This window comes from Balearica regulorum, chromosome Z, assembly GCF_011004875.1.
Source record: "Balearica regulorum gibbericeps isolate bBalReg1 chromosome Z, bBalReg1.pri, whole genome shotgun sequence".
NCBI lineage: Eukaryota > Metazoa > Chordata > Aves > Gruiformes > Gruidae > Balearica > Balearica regulorum.
Genome location: NC_046220.1, coordinates 23,864,134 through 23,883,913, shown reverse-complemented (window position 1 = coordinate 23,883,913; position 19,780 = coordinate 23,864,134). Strand labels below are relative to the sequence as shown.

General features: G+C 42.7%; 1 protein-coding gene across 3 annotated transcripts in view; it reads right to left on the bottom strand.

Annotated features, from left to right (window-relative positions):
* The window catches only part of EPB41L4A (erythrocyte membrane protein band 4.1 like 4A), a 146,822-nt gene that overhangs the window by 22,881 nt on the left and 104,161 nt on the right, over positions 1 to 19,780 (bottom strand). The window contains exons 14-18 of one of the 3 annotated variants that reach the window (XM_075740051.1): positions 12,211 to 12,292; positions 8,548 to 8,631; positions 5,972 to 6,085; positions 4,100 to 4,147; positions 29 to 106 (exon numbers count right to left, since the gene is read on the bottom strand). In XM_075740051.1, coding sequence (XP_075596166.1) covers positions 29 to 106; positions 4,100 to 4,147; positions 5,972 to 6,085; positions 8,548 to 8,631; positions 12,211 to 12,292 — 406 coding nt within the window. The remainder of the gene's footprint in view (positions 1 to 28; positions 107 to 4,099; positions 4,148 to 5,971; positions 6,086 to 8,547; positions 8,632 to 12,210; positions 12,293 to 19,780) is intronic. The other 2 variants (XM_075740053.1, XM_075740052.1) reach the window with 2 other exon arrangements.

The window sequence follows — 19,780 nt, the reverse complement described above, 5'->3', positions numbered from 1 at the left end:
CTCTATGTTTAAAATACATAATGGTCACCTGTTTCTCTTCTTCCGATGCTCTCTGTTGGAATTTTCTGATTCACTGCCACTGCTGGTGTTACAGCGAGACCGCGATCTGGAGAGGAGAAAAACATCATCTCAAGATGAATTTATCTACTAACATCTTGTAAGAAGTACTGAAGTTCTAAACAAGGAATGAAAAACACTGCAAAGACATTACTAGAAAAATGAGAATCAAAACACTCTAGGGGGCTTGTCTACACCTGAAAGTTGTATTGTCTTAACTGAGAATAACTGCTTTGAAGACAGTGCACCCAGAATGCTGTCTCAGGTGAGTGCTATTTTCCTTTTGAATCACTGCATTGCATTTTTGTTTGTTTGTTTGTTTGTTTTATTTTATCTCTCAGTGTTCTTTTGCATACCCAACAGTGAAATGTTCTTTGAGGTGTGAAATGTTTTGTCTTTAAGCTGTATGCATTCTGGCTCTTTTACTGCATACTATGAGACGCCCAACAGAAATGACACAGTAATTCTGGTTTTGCAGGCAAAACAAAATGCTCACCAGATCTGGCTTTTTCTATTCACCTCCACTTCCACATGGCTTCTAGTAAGTTCGTATCATTTTTCAGGTGTCAGGCAGTAAGGAAAAAACACCACTACAACTGTGATTCTGCTGATCTCTATAAGCACAGAATGGCTGGAGGGCACAGATTGGCAGGTGTGTGTATCAGCAGAGATTTGGGATGACCTGATGCACAGCTACAAAGATGCGAGGAAGAAGAAATAAAGCAGTTACTTCAGTATCACCTCTGATTGCGAAGCTTCGAATGGTAAAGCAGCTTTTACAGCTCTGATTATTTATTCCTGAAAAAGACTGGTGGAATATGGTGATGCTGAACTTCGAGAAGAAAATGGGCATACACCTACCTACAGGCAAACTCCTCTCAATAGAGGAAAGTGCTTGGCCACTGCTATCTAAGATCCTTAAATCCTTGATTGCCACCAATCAACATTTTGCAGCAGACAGACCAGCTGTCAGGTCTCCAGTCCTAGAAACCAGGACTCTGTTACTGTACCGCTGGGCTAGGTCCTAAAAACCAGCACTCTCATCAAAATTTGGTTTGGACCATTCTTTAGTGTAATGATGATCTCTGTGTGTGGCCTGACAGCTCGATTGATTAATGGGGAAAGTTTACCAATATTAACAGGAGCTGGCCTAGAAGGACTTAGGATATCCAGTCAGTACCAGTGATGGTTTTGCTGCAATGGAAAATAGAACTACTGATGCCGCTGGCAGAGACACATACTTTCTTGTGCCTCCTGGCTTTTTGTTTGCTCTTTGATGAGCCATTTTCCTAAGGGATCAGATTTGTTAAACTATACCTCAAACAAGCTGAGGAGTGAAGGCAGTTCATTAGGTGTAGGTAACAAGTTAAGGGGAAGCATTTCATAACAAGGTTGGACGCTGTTGACAAGCACCTGCTCACAGTATGTTCTCACAGTTTAGGGAGAAGAGCCCAAACAGGATAACAGAAGATGAGAGACTTCCTAGGGAACAGAACAGCTGCAGCATGGACCTCCCCTGCGTTTCAGTCTTATCTGGCCAGGGACACACCACTCTACCCTGTCTCAGAAACTAGGACACTGTTATAGATGTCCTTCTGATACAGGTGACAGTCTCATGAATGTGCCCATAATGCCAGTGAATTACAGCTCATTTTCTCAAATTGCTGTGTCATTAAATGCCTCAGAGTCTATGGAGTCTGGTCTCCCCCCTCTCCCATACTAGGAAATTACTAACTCAAATAGCTCCCATTCAAACAGAAATGTTTTAGAATAATAGGACAACTAAAGCCTAGGAAAATCAGTTCAACCCAGCTTGTCTGCAGGGAATAGACTTGGCAAAGTGAAATTTCCCCAGAGGAGAAGCAGAAACCTCTCCCCATCCCCAAAATTAAAGCTCACAATTTAAAGCCATTGAGAGGCTCAGGATAGCCAGTTTCCCCAGGTAAAAATGCACATTTCTAGATGAAGCTGAAAATGAGGATAAGAAAGATGGATGTTACTACAGAAAAATGAAACCCCAAAGGAAGAAGGAAGATTAAAAGACAACGTCCAAAAGATAATGGCTCAAGCACATTTAGAGAGTTCAGAGCAATAAAAGCCCCAGAACTGCTGCAGACCTTACATGCCCAAAAGTATACCTTTTTTCACCCAAAATCTTATCAGACGTTTAATAAATATTCCATTAATCTTGAATCTCAACATTACTAGGTCATCTGAGCAACATTTTCAGACTTCCAGGTCATCAGAATGACTCTGTTCTTCTGCATTTCTCAGCACTTCAAGTATTTTCTTAATCTGATTTAAGCGTAAGGTACCATAAGGTACCAAAAATCACACCATGGCAGGAGAAGTGCAAGACAAAACATCCTATTTGCTCAAATTCAAGATAAGCCTTTCTCTAGCTTTTGAGGAATGGAAATCTGATCCACCTTTTGGATACTGCACATCAAATTACCTTGTGTTCCCTGTCAGGAAAGCACTTGCGGGGAGACAGAAGGGCTGCTGAGCTGTCAGCTGAGTGGCAGCTACTCATGCTGGCTGTCAGAATATTATCTTTCACTGAATATTAAACATCAGCTTTTACTGAACCAATTAAAATACCAAAAATGGAAACAAAGGTGGTTTCCTAAACCAGGTACAAGAACACATGCGATCATCCTGATCTCTGACGATTACAAAGCACCTTTCATCCTTTTTTCTCATGTTTTCTTCATCATGCAATATATTTGATATTTTGCAGGTGGTATATCTGTAAGGTCTGACACGAGGAGCAAGAAAGAAGGCATAGTCGGTTTGTCAAGAGACATGAAACAAATACAGTCCAGGAGGGGCCTCGGGGGTGGAGTGGGTTGCAGGATTTTGTATTTCAGAGAAACAGTTGACAGACAAGGCTCATATTCTGGTGCAGTCCTTTTCTGATTAAAATGAGAGTAGCCAAATTGTGAGGAAGTGGAGGTGGTCTCATTCCAGTATACAATAACAAGCCTGTACATTTGTAATGTAATACAGCAGACACAGCCTTTGGGAAGCGGTCCCTCCTGATCACTGGGGTTTTCCACCTCAGACACCTAGCTGAATCCTCTCAGTTTTGTATGCTGGACATCTACCACAGGACTATCACTGGCAGCTTGTAATGGTAACATCCTTAAAAAAAAAATAAATCTGTTATCTCATAATAGGTGCAAAGTATGTGAGCACTTTCCCTGACTTCCCGTGATTGTCCATCCCTGAGATGTTTGTATTTCTGCCAGAGCTCCTTTCCAGTGCTGCAGCAGTGAATCAGATCCTGGGAGTGCCTCCTCTCCTTTGCAAGCTTCAAGAGACTCTAAATGTACTGCACTGTCTCCTTTTTCCAGCAGCCAGGAGCACAGGAGCGAGGAGAAGCACAGCACAGAGTCATGGCAGGCAGATGTGGCACTAGAGAACTCCAGATGCAAAAATCTGTCAAAAGCTGAAGTTGTTGAAGGGCACACCTGAATTCACACCAGCAGTTTATTTGGAAATGTGACAACTAGTCAAGACTGCACAGGAAAAAAAAAAAAGAAGCTTAAATTCAGCAAAAAATGTGCAAGACAGTGAGAAGACCTTAAGAAGTCACATATGCCTCTGCACCTACGTTTTGCAGGACAATTCATCTCAAATGATAGTACATTTGCTTTCAAAACAGATTAATTAAAGTGCACTGGAAGGCTGGAGAACTCAAAACAAAATCAGCATATGCAAAATCCAAAAGCTAAAACTTCTGGAATTGACTTTCAAGTTGCAGACAAGCCTTTAGTAGATTTCCACAAACTGCTTCTAGCATGGCATGGTAACAATGTGTAAGGCAGCTTGTAGGAATCTGTGCTGTGATGAGGTTATACTCAAGAGTGTTTTAGCAAAAGTAAGATAGGAAAGAAAAAAATAGATGCGTGCAACAAAACATGCATTTTAAACATCTAAGATGATGGGGGAAAAGGAAGGAAGGGAGGGGATGCAGGGAACTAAAATATGATCAGTACCTTCGCTATCATTTAATGGCTGCTATAGATTATATATTTACCTTCTCCTTTGCTTTATATCTGAATCTTCTCCACTGTTTTGATTTTTCCTGTGACATTAAGGAAGTTTTAATGAAATACCATAGGGTTACTTAACACAAACACACAAAACCTCCCATCTTTAAAAAAAAAAAAACAAACTTCACAAAGGTGGGGGTTTTTTCAGTATGATTTAAGTCAGAGAAAAAAGGGTATGTGCTTGTTTTAAACTTTTCAGGACACCTCTACAATAAGTTGCGAAGGCATGATCCCATTCAAGTTCTCATTGCAAACCCCTGACTTGCAAGGTTAAGCGTGGTATGCTGGCCTTTAGAGTTTCCTACTGTTTCAGGCATAGCAAAGCCTGATGTTTTCCTCTTAATTCCAGTAAAGAGTACATAAACAAGACAGCTATTGTTATTAAACAGTTGAAAAAGGAAAGTGCATGAATAAAACCAAGATTCAGGAAGACATAATTAGGTTAGAATCTACCCACTATTGTCAGTCTTCAGTCTCACATATGAGATAAGACTTTGAAAAACATTTTGTGCTGGCCCAAGAGAAAACTTGCTATTGGCATGACCACCTGTCCACCGAGCAGATCAGCCAAATGCAAATCCCAGATGACAAGCACTTTGCATCTCAAAAAATTCCCTACTGCATAGCGTACAAACACTGTTATTTTCTTGGTACAAGACAGTTTTGCAGTGCACATCTCCATTCCGTTGTTTTTACAGAGCCCAACAAGACCTTTTGACAACTAAACTAGCAATGGATCAGAAAACCCATTCAGGATACACATTGCTATTAACACTTACAAGGGCTCTATCCAACAGGGGAAATCAACATAACTCTATTGACTTAGCGCTACACTGATTTACTTTATCTCAGGCACAAGGTCACTAAGCATACACCATGGGTGAGTTTCTTCACTCCTGTTCTAGACAGCTAATGGCAGATAAAAGGTCTGGAGCAGCTCAGAAACCTGACAAATATAAACGCTCCACATCTAATGACATTTCCTCATAGATACAGCTGCATCTTCAGAGATTCCTTTGCAAACCCTGTCCAAACAGGTAATCCCTTCAGAGATGTCAGAAGGAGATGTGCTCATAAGGCAGTCCTAGAAGACTGCAATGAATATGGCACAGTAGCTATGCTTGTCTATACTTCACAGCAGATCACAGCACCAGGGTTCTTCAGCAATGGAGGCAGCTTCTCAGCAGGACAAATCATCCCAGGTAACGTGTAGTCTCAAAATTGTATCACTTCAGAACTGTCCCTGCAATTCACACTTTAGACATACTCCAGGACGCACAGCACAGAATCTACATCCATTTAATTTTACTTTTCTCAGTTACTCAATTCAGCAGGTAACCATTAAAAACACATTTAGTATCTCATAATTGTATTTTTGCTGACATCTTCTCTAATGTAAAGTAATTCATACATGGGACTGTTGAAGACAGATTTATGGCTCATTTGTTTAATCCTTGTTGCACTTAAAGCAAAGCAATATCCTTAGAATACTACTCTGTAGTAGAAGCTCATTGTCAAGCAAGCAACATCCATCAACCCTTTCCTTCACAAGGGAAAAATGGCTGCAGCATCTGAAAGGATCTTGCATGTGCCAATAATGCAATTTCTGTTATTTTTAACATAATTTTCCTAGTACCCAGAACAGTGCAAAAGTAAAAAGCCCGACCAAAGCTTCCTTTTCAAAAGCAGATCTGGTATTCTTGCTCAGGTGTTTTTTGACTAACAACTGACCACTGCAGTGCCCCTTTTCCCAGGACCAAGCTGCGTCTCCAAGAGCCTTTAGTGAACACAGAGCATACAGGACCTCAAGCTCTCTACTGTGAGAAGCTAACAGTAATTAACCCCAGGGCTCTTACCTCCTCCGGACTGGCTGTCCAGACTCATTCTCACTGCCACCTGATGGGTTCCGTCGCCGAGAGTAAGGAAACTTTGGTGATTTATTGCGGTCACTGGGAGAATTATACAGCCCACTAGGGTTAAAAAGGAAGAGCAAACAGTCAGCTTTAAAACTTCCAGGAGAGTTAGGCCAGTGAATTGAGATTCAGCCTACAAAAATGAGAAGGCTCACACACACACACACATATATACATATTCATCTATACCTATATGTGTGTGTGCGTGCTATGTAAATGCAGACAGCACTGCTTTCCAGCAATAAATATTTTACACTGAACCTTGAAAATGTGAGAGAGACCTCTTAGCATTGCCAAGCCAAAAGCTCAAGGCTTACAAAATGTAGAACCAAGTATACACATATTCTTTTAGAATAGTAAAATTTCTGTGCTTTAATATGAGTTATCCAACCAATGGCTAGGCATTCAAATGCACCTCTATTCTTTATGTTTTCCATGGATGTAAGTATGAAAGCAATGTTCCTGTCATGACATATGTCTTCATCACAGATCTAATGCTTGGGACCATGAAACAATTTTAGGTCCAGCTCTCTGCTGTTCATCCATGCAACCCTCTGCCAATGATGTGGAGGTGTTTCAAGCTTCACATTATGTCTTAAGCCTGAGTGGGACCCAATGGGTTGGGTTGTTACAGAATTAGATGTAGACTGTCAAATCCCTGTAGGGATTGTCCTGTGATACCTTCCTACAGAAGTGTAAGGATCTCTTCCACAGTGTAACAGAGCCTGAGATGCAGTACATATCACTCTGAGTTGGTCTACTGATGTTCCACAACTTCTTGGAGAAAGGATGCTAAACTCAACCTCACATCTTTATCTAACATTACTTAGCCCTTTTCACAACATGGTAAATAGGACATTCCAGTTCAGGTATTTCTTTCTGCTTTCCTAAACCCCTCTGGCCTTCTAATTGGATACATTCTTCTTCACCTGCTTCTGCAGACTGCTGATTACAGCACTGGTCTGCATCGTTGAAAAGCTGCCACAGTTCATCTCAGTAAGAATTATTATTAGAAGCTGTGAAAAATTCTGTGCAACATACCCTCTGCTTATGTGTAGTCCTTTAGAATAGATGGATTTGCAAAAACTCAGTCCTACCATTCTTTGGCTCCTGGGGGATCAAACTTCCTGCTATCCTGAAAGTAATTTTAACATTGGAGCCATAATGTGACAAGCTGACACCACTTCTTTTTTAAAAATCATAAATAAACATCTATCCTAGCCAAGAGAGTATTTGCACACTGCCTTGTCCTTACTCTGAAAACTCTTGATGTTTACAGAAGGAGCACACAGGGTAAAACGTCGTGGTGCCCCAAAAGACACACCATGTATAGATCTGAATCATCACATAAAAGCAGGACCGTACTGGATTACATTTAATATGCCATCTGGTTCTATGGCTGTTTCAAAGGGTGGCCGTAAGCAACCAGCTACAGGAGGCACGATGTTGAGCATGTATGACAGCTCCGCAGTGCTCTCTCAGTCCCCCACTATTCCCAGTCCAGGGGACTTACTGAGCCATCTGCTATACCTTTGTCTTCAGAAGCCCTTGGGAATTTTTCTTCCATGACTCACCCAGCTTCTCCCAGAAATCCACCAACTTCCAGCATCCCTTGTAAAGGAGGACCAGAGGTCTCCTACTCACAGCGAGTCACTACTCATTGCCTTTCTCAGCACTTTTAAACCATCTTCAATAGCTTCATCTGAAGATCCCAAGTTCTTCCAGTGGCAAAATACAATCCTGATCTCTTTCTCCTTTCTCTGTACTACTCATGATTTGAAGAAAGTCTTGCATGGCCTGTTCCGCTGCTCCTACAGATTTCCTGCAGAGCCATTTACACTTTTGCTGCCCCTCTCAAAGCCTCTTCCTTTTCCTGAGATAAGTACATCAGAACTGCACTCACAGTTCATGGAGCAAATATGTGATCCACAAATTTATATAATGGCATAACGCTGTTCTCTTGCTTTCCTAATAATTGCTAATTGTTTTTCTGTCTGCTACATTGTAGATGCTTTCATGAAGTTACCCATCATAACTCCCCAGTGCCTCAGTTTACTCAGAACTCTAAGGTTATTTTTTTGCCCCATGTGTCTCTCTATACACTTACTGACTCAAGGTCATCCACCATCTAAAAACTCATCACTCATACTTTAGGGGTCTTTCTGACACTCTTCACAGACAACTTTCACTCTCACTATCCTAAACAATTCTGTCCCATCACCAAACCTTACCACCCCTTTTCCAGGTCTTTGACAAATACACTCAATAGCGGAGGCCTACGAATAGATCTCTGTGGAAAGCCACTGGTGACTCTCATCCACTGACCACTTCCTCCTACACCTACTTTCCTAATATTTAACTGATTATTTATCCATTACAGAGCCTATATTCTTATATGCAACATAGATTTATTGTGACCCTGTTAATACATTAATATATTATATTAATATCCTTCAACCTATTGCCATGGCATGATATTTACCATTGCACAACACCTAAGACATCATGCCTCGCCTTACCTCTGTGGGCCATTTTCCTCCCACGGTGCGCTTGTTTTACTTCTTTGGGTTTCTGGACTGTTTTCACTTTTCATCTTTTTAAAGCTAAATAAAAGTACAGATATTTTTTTTTTAAACCCATAGTGTACAGATCAAGTATTCTCTCCCCCTGATGTCTTAAAAATTAATCCTAAAGGCATACAGTCATTACAGAGTCCCATCCTGGCATATAGCTATTTGCCTGCTATGTGAAAGAGGGCAAACAGCTGCTATGTTGAAGAATCTCTCCTAGAAAGACAGATTAGGAAAGAAAAAAAAAACCTGAAAATCAGCTCTACAAGCTCATCATTATGGCTGCACTGAGTCACAAAAAAAGGTCAATCTTGTCTCAGAATAAACAAGAACAGATGCTTAGGCAAAAAGGCTAACAATAGGGCAAATATACAATATGGTCTCACAGTCTTCCACAATATGCATTTAACAGATTAGCAAACCAGAGGCTTTATCTGCTTTTTATTCTACATAGCTCTTGATGGAACTTTCTTCCATGGATTTACTTAAACAAGTCAAACATTTTTGAGTTTTTAGCATAAATAGCGCCTGGTGGCAGCATGCTCCAGTATTTAACCATTGCATAAACAAATACTTCATTTTGTTTCAAAACGTCCACCTGGTTCAAAACTTCTATCCTGTGTTCCTCACTAGTTCTGTGCTTACACAAAGAAAAAAAGCCCTATGAGAATGATGGTTCCCTAATCACAAACTCCACCTCATAATTTTTTTTTTAATATATTTTTAACAACTGTCTCATCTCTTTTCCAAGTGAAAGAATTACAGACTATTTAATCTCTCCCAGTACAGGAATCATCAAGTAGCTCTGATTATCCTTATCATATTTCTCTACCATTTTTCCAGGTCTACAGTACCTTAAGATGGGAGCAACAAAGGCAGAACTGATAACTATTCAAAACATGACAGACCACAGGTTCATAAAGTAGCATATTCTTCTCATTCCTTCCCCAGTAACTCCTTATGTTTTCTTTTTGCTAGACACTGAGCATAGACCTGACAATATGAAAGAGCTGTCTTCACTGACTGCTGCAAGGTAAAGTAACAAGATAGTCAAGATAGTCACCAGGCTCAAGAGATGTATCAGTGTTTGTATCCAGTCTCCCATCCTACCTAGAGGAGACGGGGGGAAATACAGCAGGAAGCTCCAATTCTTCCATTATTCCTACCATTCTTCCTACCATTCTCACAGTGTCAGGTTTTACAACTTCTGACCCATTAATGCACCTGGTAGCCTGATCACTATCACTCCACTGAAGCATGCTTTTGCACCCATCTTCTTGCAAATGGCTAGTTCATGTTTTTCCTGCATCATCATCTCTAGAGCTCACTTTCTACATGAACAAGCAGTTCACCTGATACAGAACTAGATAGCCACATTGATTTTCACTGAGCTCTTCAAGAAGTATTACTGACAGCAATCCACTAAAAGCATTAATACAACATATCTTTCCAAAGTGCAATTTAAGCAGGGGGGGGGCGGGGGGAAAAAAGCTTTACAGATGCTTACAGAGAAGAGGATATAAACCAGAGCTCTTTGCCCGGAGTAGGAGGTGACAGACTCAGCTTTATGAAGGAATTGTAGCTACTTAACTCACTAATCCACTTTTAACCTCAGCCTTTGGTTACTACAGGTCACTGAGTTAATCATTTAATTCTCACATAGTGAACAAAATGCAAAGCTACAGTAAGTCAGCAAGAAAAGAAATTAAATTACATTTTTATCAGGTAAACCATTTTCTTAATACTGCACCCATTAATTATTGACTCATATGTGCATACAATCTATTCCCAGGCTTAAAAATATGTGCTTACTAAGACTAAGCGAGTAACTCAGGTAAATATGTTTCAGTCCTGTATTGCAAAAAGCAATTGGTTTTGCACAGCATAAACTACTGAACAATACTTGGATTGAAATTGGGCTTAAAGAAATTTGAATAGTGTTCTCAAATCTTGAAAAAGAGAGAGAGAGAAATGATCCTGGGAGGTGAATTCACTGCATTACATTCCTAAATCATTATTCATTCAGAGCAGACACACACTTTACGGCTAGAGTGCTAGAGCATGGCAGCTCTTCAGATACCAGTATTATCTCCAGGAATGCAATTGTAAAAGTGACTGAATTCATTCAAAGTATTTGAAAAGGTTAGGATCTGAATTTCACAGGAGATTGCTATTATTGGGGTTTTTTTACAGTTTACCTTCAATTAATAACACTTATGCAGAAGTGACCAACTATGTATCTCAACAGTGAATGAGATGTTAAACTATGGAAACTCAGCTTGTAAGAGCTGCTGGAAGATGTTTTGTAAGCGTAACTAACAGTTAATGTGAGAATTACACAGGATGGAGTAAACTACCAAACTGTAAATGCTCCACAAATTAGGTGTGCTGTCATGCATACTAAGCCTGGCAGACCTGAAAGGTGTTTTACATGTGCAGACAGAGACACAGAGAAAAACAAATCAATTTCTATATACGTTTGTATTTTCTGCTCAATGGCCTAACTTCAGCATGACTAAGTGGCAAAGTCATAAACTGTCTGTTAACCCATTATTTTTTAAGGGCTAGAATACTGGATTTAATTTCCCTCAAATTGAGGAAGCAATTACATTCAGAGCTCTTTTTTGGGGGCAAGTGTTCTAAATATTAGGCAATAGAAAACACTATCCACCAAGTATTTGCAGTAAATCTTTTAGACCCTTCTTCAGAGATCCGTCCAGATACCCAGTATATGAAGCCAACAGCTTCAATGGAGAGATAAAGTCAGAGTTGCTCAGCTCAAAAAAACTTGTCAGGGTTACTGGGCATGCAGAGACAGACATTCAGGCAACTAAGCAAAAAAGTTAGGTGCTGAGTTTTTGACTCATTGTTTTGTCAGTTCACTCTTTTTTGATTCAGGCACCCAAATTCCACCTAAAATTAAGGGTGGAGATATAAATCCCTTTCTGCCTCACCTCTTTCTCTCAAATTTGCCTAATAATCAGAGATGCACACTTCAGAACTGATAATTAAATGCAGCAGACCATGCAAGTCCAGAGGAGCCCTGGCACTTCACTGCTCTTAAGGATCAGGCACAAACACTCATGAATTTTCATCTGGATTTACCAGTGTAACGGGTAATGGACTGCAAGATTAACAGCACTGCTGGAACAGACGCCATGCCCAGCTCTTCCCTGCCCACACATGCCAAGCAGAGCTTGCCCTGTGCAAAGGCAGAAGACCCATGCCCTCAGGGCCCTACCAGCCAGCCCACAGCTCCCAAGGGAGAGACACATAGGAGTTCACAGAGCTATCCTGACCAGTGCTCCTTGAGTCATTCTCTGTTTTTTTCACGTTTAAAACTGAGACTGTTTGCCTTCCCATTAACGTGTTCTGATTCATGGGTTTCCAAACTCTCTGTCACCTGGAACCCCAGTTCCAGGTTCATCAGAAGATCAGGGTTTGTTAAAACAAATTACTGGGCAACACTCTGTGACCTTTGTCAGCACAAGATCAGACAGCCATAAACTTAAGGGCAGGATAAACTGATCCTAACGATTACAAAATGTGCTCCTCTATCCAATGCAATACACACTATCTTAAAAGCTGGAAGGGACCTGCTGGTCTACGTACCTTTTCACAGGGGAAGGTGCAATAATTTTGGTAGTTCCTTCATTTTCCCCATTTGTTGTAATCTGGCTCATGTTCTTAGAACCTAAAAAAAAAAAAAAACCAAAACACCAAAAAAACCAAACACCAAAAAAAACACCAAACCACAAACAGAACAACCCTGTAGCATATACGCTGGGACACCTATTCAGCATAATCATCTACTGAACACAGTGCAGCATGAGAGATAAAATGATACACAAGACATCTAGTGCATGCTCTGCTTGCTAAGGGTATATAAGGATCACACGTTTTGTGTCTTACCCTCATTTCTAGTTATACGACATCACAAGAAAGTTTAACATGGGAGAGGCATTCACTACTCTTCCACATGAGACAGAGGAGTTTGAAGCTGTTCTTCTCAAAGGGATACTTTGCCAATGCCACCAGAAGGGAGTTTCCTGGTCCGTCACCAATAAGAAGAAAGGTGTGAGGAGAATGCAAACTATGAAAAAGCCTGGGAATCTCCAATGTAATAACTATGGTCTCTAAAACAATAGTTAGATTAGATGGTAAAGGAAGATGAGTATGTTTGGGCTAAGAAACCATTTCAAATTGATGGAGCAACATAGTGCAAAACAACAGTAATATACCAAAAGTTATGATCAAGAAAATAACTGTAAATCAATGGATTAGAAAACTAATAATGTAAATAGAGAGAGATAATAGAAAATACTCCGACAGAGACCGTTAAGGATCAGTGTCCTAGGTTCGGCTGGGGCTAAACCATGACAATCAATTTCAATGAGTCAGAAACTTTTGGCCGATATCTGAAAGTTACCTGCCTAGTTTCCAATTTTATGCCAAATACTCTTTCCATTTTGATCCTGCACTTTTCGCACTGCTGGCACGTAAGTCCCCACCTGAGCCATGGAAGGGAACCTGAAGAAGCAGAAGGAACGTGCACTTTCTGCTTTGAGTCCCTATATAACATGCTTCAAAGAAACAGATTCAGCCAAGCCCTTTACATGTCCGACTTTACCACTTTTAATGATGTAGTTTACTCCTTTCCCTAGTTAGTTTTTCAGACGAATGCCTGACAGGGGAGGGGAGCAGCCTGGGTGCTGTCTTGTACAATATTTGCTCCTTCAAGGCACTTATTGTTTATGAAGGCATAAGTACTAGGAAGAATTTGGAATATTCTGAAGAAGAAAATGCAGAATGGGCGTAGATTCACAGACAGAAAGGAAAGTTTTGGCATTCTGAATGAATCCTCTATTTTATACAATAAGAGACAACCAACTCTCCAGACACTCTGCAGAACTGCGTATCTGTCCATACAGTTAGTTTCTGTTTTCAAGAATGAAGCAAAAGCTCCACTGCCACTATGACCTGCTTAGTAAAAAGTCAGAATTACTGAACAAAAGACTTTCTTGAATTAATGTGGATGAAAAAACAACCAGAAGAAGAATCACCAATCTTCACTGAGGCCATAAAAGATGCTACGTAAATTCTTCCTTTGACCTCTAAAGCGAGAAGGATGCCTACAGCCAAAAATCACAAATAAATAAAAACGACAGTACTTAAGAACAGGAAGCAGAAATTTCCCACCTTTAAGGAAGATACTGGCAGTGAAATGAAAATGGAGTAAGTCAAAGTATGAAACACCAAGGATATCTCAGGGTTTCTGACCATAGTTTTTTGCATGCAGATACATTTAGCTTGCCTTTGCTAGGCCATCAAATACCTAAGATAAAATAATCCACTATAATAATTTGGCACACAGAAGTATTGAAATCAGAAAAGATATGACTTTTTCAAACAACGGAAATAATTTCAGCACTTTGCATATTACTGTGTAAGCGAGGTAGCTTCCAATTAAGGAAGCCTGCATGAAGGCTGTTGCTGCAGAGCCTACATGGGGCACCTCAGACTTTGGAGCAGCCAGTACTAGTAAATCCTTAAAAAAGCAGCAGCTCCTTCCCACTGTTCAGTACCCTGGTTGCCACTCTGCTATTTTAACAAGTACTTCATTGAGGGAAAATAAAAGACAAGACAACAAACCAGTGACTATCACAGAGGCAGAATCCACCCAGAAATATAAAACAGGTTTCTACTGAGACAAGATTTCATATTAGCCAGGTTTGACTCCACCACTACCTACAACAAAGACCTTTGCTTTGCTTTTTTAAAAAAACACACTCTTGCTGTACATTTTTTTTGTACAAATAACTAGCTTAATTAGGAGCTTTCTGTCCACACTAACAGAAACTGTAATAATTGTCTTTAAGTATATTCCACCTCCTGTTTCTTTTACTAACTACAGTTCTGTTCTACCAGCATACACCTCTGTATGATATAGTATTCCTAATATAAAAGAATAGGCTCCAGAAAAACTGCCCGAACACTAACCCCATTCGAATAACTTATCTATACCACTGTTTCTTACATGCCAAGGTAATAGCCCTCTCAAAAATACCTTAGATAACCAGAAATCTTGAATATCTCACTTGTAGCAGGTTTTCCTTGTTGTTTGCCTTTTGTCAGATAAATTACTGTCAGCATTCACTGCACTGAACATTTCCAGTAAGTTGAATGCGCACACTTTCATTCTGTTTTACAGCCATCTTGATGCTGATTTGTACATTCAATTTAAATAGACTATTACATTTTTAAAAACTCAAGATGTCCAAAGCCTCAGGAGCCTGGCAAGCTAATTAGCTTATCGTGCCTGTTTCTTATGAACTAAAGGCATTTCACTGACGTTATCTGGAAGCAGTGTTTGTATTTAAATCTATTAATGAGAGCAGAAAATAGTGCGATCAAAAGGAAAACATGCAGTAAGAGCTCATGCTTTGCACTGTTACTAAGAACCTATAAAAATGAATGGACTTGCATATGTCCACACTAGTGTAGCCTACTCTGTGATAATGGTTATTTTCAAAACTAGTTACCAAACCTGTAGCCTCAAGAATTTGTGCATCTCACACCACATGCATGAAATGAAGTAGTCACAACCATCCTTTTACAAAACCAAAGAAACTTTAAAGTATAAAGCCTAAAGTAAATAAATAAGTAAATAGATAAAATTACACCAAGATTAATTTTCTAAAATTTAACTTTCAAACCCAATCTCACAACTTTCTGGGAAAAGATTTGTGACTTTGCGCCAAACAGTTCCAGCTACCATAATACCCACTCCTGATTCTTCAACTGGCTTTTAAATTAGAATGGCAACATTTAGTTTACACCCGTTTATACAACTACCCAGTGCACACAAATCAAGTCCTCAGCTACCAAACAACAACAAACCCTAACCAATGTGTTTTCCAGCGCTGAATAAACTCAGACTCACAGCAACAGGTCTGGTCACATCGTGTTTGTCCAGAGAGGACGTTCCCAAGGAGCTTCTCATGTATAGCACTCAGCCAAAGGAACAATAAACACTTTCACCCTATGCACTGTTGCAAAAGCTGAACATTATCAGTCTTGCCTTAAGAGAGTAAGACAGAATAATGAGAGATCCTGTTCCATGTTTGAGGTTATGATTTGCAACCAGAACAAAATGCAACTGTAACTCTCTCTCAGCTGAAATGAAATGGGGACAATAAGCAAACAAAACAAGCTACTCAAATAAGAGCATCAGAGAGGCTGAGAGAGAGAGACTGGTGCAGCCAAGCTCTTCCCTCCCTGAGACAGAAACAGCGACAACAGACCAAAACCAAGGTGACGGGGACCCTGTATCCTCCCCTTGCCGGGCAGAAGGCAGCAGCCTCAAAGACAGGAGTGAATGGAAGCAAGTCCACACTCGGCATGGTAGGCAAACCTTCTCCTCCTCACCCACCTCGCCATCCCACATACCCCTGTGCAACAGGTACGAGGCTCTGGCTGTGGAAGGCCACTTGAGCGAGGATATGGATGACAGTCAACCTACTGCAGAGGTAGCACCTAGGCCTAAAAGGCCCATGCCTCATGTCATGACCAGCCCAACAAAGAAAAAAAAATGGGTTCTAGTTGTAGGGGACTCCCATCTGAAGGGTACAGAGGGCCCGATATGCAGGGCAGACCCTCCTTTCAGAGAAGTCTGCTGCCTCCCCAGGGCCCATGTCAAGGATATCACCAGGAAACTCCCCAGCCTGGTACACCCCTCTATTACCCACTGCTGCTCCTCCATGTGAATGGGGATGAAGCAGAGACACGTACCACAAAAGCAATCAAAAGGGACTTCAGGCTCTTAGGACAGTCACTGAAGGATTCGGGAGCGCAGGTAATATTCTCCTCCCTCCTTCCAGTTGAGGGCAGCAACGTTGGGAGTAATAGGCGGACACAGTCCATAAATGCACGGCTCTGTGGCTGGTGTCAACGCCACAACTTTGGGTTCTTTGACAATGGGGCGGCCTACACGGCACCAGGCCTGATGAACCCTGATGAACCCATCTCTCAAAGGGGGAAGAGGATCTTTGCCCAGGAACTAGTGGGGATCATCGATAGAGCTTTAAACTAGGCTCGAAGGGGGAAGGAGATAACATCAGGCTTGCCAGTGATATGTTTTGGGACAATGTGCCTAGGTTGGAGGGACCGGGTGCTGGTGAGGGCCCTCAGCCTATTGCTCAGAGACGTGCTGGACACACTGCAGCACACTCGAAGCCTAGAGGAGACGAGCCAGGGGCTCCAGATGCAACAGGAACCAACACTGGGAAGATACATCAAAAGAATTCCAGCCACCCCAGCCAATAAGTCAGCCTCATCGGGGGCACAACCGAAATGCCTCTATACGAACGCATGGAGCATGGGGAATAAACAAGAGGAGCTGGAGACGTGTGTGCACCTGGAAGGCTATGACCTTATTGGCATTACAGAGACATGGTGGGATAGCTCCTACGACTGGAGCGTTGGGATGGAAGGGTACAGACTCTTTAGGAAGGACAGGCAGGGCAGATGAGGAGGGGGTGTTGCCCTCTACATCAGTGATCAGCTGGAGTGCATGGAGCTCCACGTGGGAATGGACAAGGAGCCGACAGCCTACGGGTCACGATTAAAGGGAGCACTGGAGCAGGGGACATCATAGCAGCAGTCTGACCAGGGAGACCGAGCAGACGAAGCCCTCTATAGGCAGATAGGAGCAGCCTCACGTTCACAAGCCCTGGTACTTATGGGGGACTTCAATCACCCCGATATCTGTTGGAGGGGCAATGCAGCACAGCACAAGCAATCCAGGAAGTTCCTGAAATGCGTTGCTGACAACTTTCTCCTCCAAGTGATAGAGGAGCCCACGAGGAGAGGTGCCATGCTGGACCTTCTTCTCACCAACAAGGAGGGCCTGGTAGGGATGTGAAGCTCAAGGGCAGCCTTGGCTGCACTGACCGTGAAATGGTGGAGTTCAAGATCCTCAGGGCAGCGAGGAGGGCGCACAGCAAGCTCACTACCCTGGACTTCGGGAGACTTTGGCCTCTTCAGGGATCTGCTTGGTAGAATACCATTGGGACAAAGCCCTGGAAGGAAGAGGGGCACAAGACAGCTGGCTAATGTTCAAGGGTCGCCTCCTCCAAGGTTGGGAGTGACGCATCCCAACAAAGAGGAAGTCAGGCAAAAACGCCAGCAGGCCTGCGTGGATGAACAAGGAGCGCCTGGGCAAAGTCAAAAAAAGGAAGCCTACAGAGGGTGGAAGCAGGGGCAGGTAGCCTGGGAGGAATACAGAGAAATTGTCCAAGCAGCCACGGATCAGCTTAGGAAAGCTAAAGCCCTGACAGAATTAAATCTGGCCAGGGACATCAAAGGCAACAAGAAAATCTTCTATAGGTATGTCAGTGATAAAAGGAAGACAAAGGAAAATGTTGGCCCTCTCCATAAGGAAATGGGTGACCAGGTTACCCAGGATATGGAGAAGGCTGAGGTACTCAATGACTTCTTTGCCTCAGTCTTCACTGGCAAATGCTTGAGCCACACTGCCCAGGTCACAGAAGGCAAAGGCAGGGACTGGGGGAATGCCCACCATAGGGGAAGATCAGATTTGAGAATATCTAAGGAACCTGAAGGTGCACAAGTCCATGGGACCTGATGAGATGCATCCGTGGGTCTTGAGGGAACTGGCGGATGAAGTGGCCGGGCCACTCTCCATCATATTTGAGAAGTCCTGGCAGTCTGGCGAAGTTCCTGATGACTGGAAGAGTGGGAACATAACCCCCATTTTTAAGAAGGGTAAAAAGGAAGACCCAGGGGACTACAGGCCAGTCAGTCTCACCTCCGTGCCTGGCAAGATTAAGGAGCAGACCCTCCTGGAAACCATGCTCAGGCACATGGAAGATAAGAAGGTGACTGGTGACAGCCAACATGGCTTCAGTAAGAGCAAATAGTGCCTGACAAATTTGGTGGCCTTCTATGATGGGGTTACAGCATTGGTGGACAAGGGAAGAGCAACTGACATCATCTACCTGGACTTGTGCAAGGCATTTGACACTGTCCCGCATGATATCCTTGTCTCTAAATTGGAGAGACATGGACTCGATGGATGGACCACGTGGTGGGTAAGGAATTGGCTGGATGGTCACACTCGAAGAGTTGTGATCAATGGCTCAATGTCCAAGCAGAGATCAGTGACGAGTGGCATTCCCCAGGGGTCGGTACTGGGACGGGCACTGTTTAACACCTTTGTCAGCGACATGGACAGTGGGATCAAGTGCACCCTCAGCAAGTTTGCCGACAACACCAAGCTGTGTGGTGGGGTCGACACGCTGGAGGGAAGGGATGCCATCCAGAGAGACCCTGACAGGCTGGAGAGGTGGGCCCGTACAAACTGCATGAAGTTCAACAAGGCCAAGTGCGAGGTCCTGCATGTGGGTCGGCACAATCCCAAGCACAGCTACAGGCTGGGCGAGGAATGGACTGAAAGCAGCCTGAGGAGAAGGACTTGGAAGTGTTGATTGATGAGAAGCTCAACATGAGCCGGCAGTGTGCGCTTGCAGCCCAGAAAGCCAACCGTGTCCTGGGCTGCAACAAAAACAGCATGACCAGCAGGTCGAGGGAGGTGATCCTGCCCCTCTACTCCGCTCTGGTGAGACCCCACCTGGAGTACTGTGTCCAGCTCTGGGGGCCCCAGTACAGGAGAGACATGGAGCTGTTGGAGAGAGTCCACGAAGCTGATCAGAGGGCTGGAGCACCTCTCCTATAAGGACAGGCTGAGAGAGCTGGCATTGTTCAGCTTGGAGAAAAGAAGGCTCCGAGGAGATCTAATTGTGGCCTTCCAGTATCTGAAGGGGGCCTACAGGAAAGGTGGTGAGGGACTGTTTATCAGGGAGTGTAGTGACAGGACAAGGGGTCATGGGTTTAAACTAAAAGAGGGAAGATTTAGATTAGATGTGAGAAAGAAATTCTTTACTGTGAGGGTGGTGAGGCACTGGCACAGGTTGGCCAGAGAGGCTGTGGAGGCCCCATTCCTGGAAGTGTTCAAGGCCAGGTTGGATGAGGCTTTGGGCAATGTGGTCTAGTGGAGGGTGTCCCTGCCCGCAGCAGGGGGATTAGAACTAGGTGATCTTTGAGGTCCCTTCCAACCCAAACCATTCTACGATTCTATGATTCTAAATCTCACATATAAGAC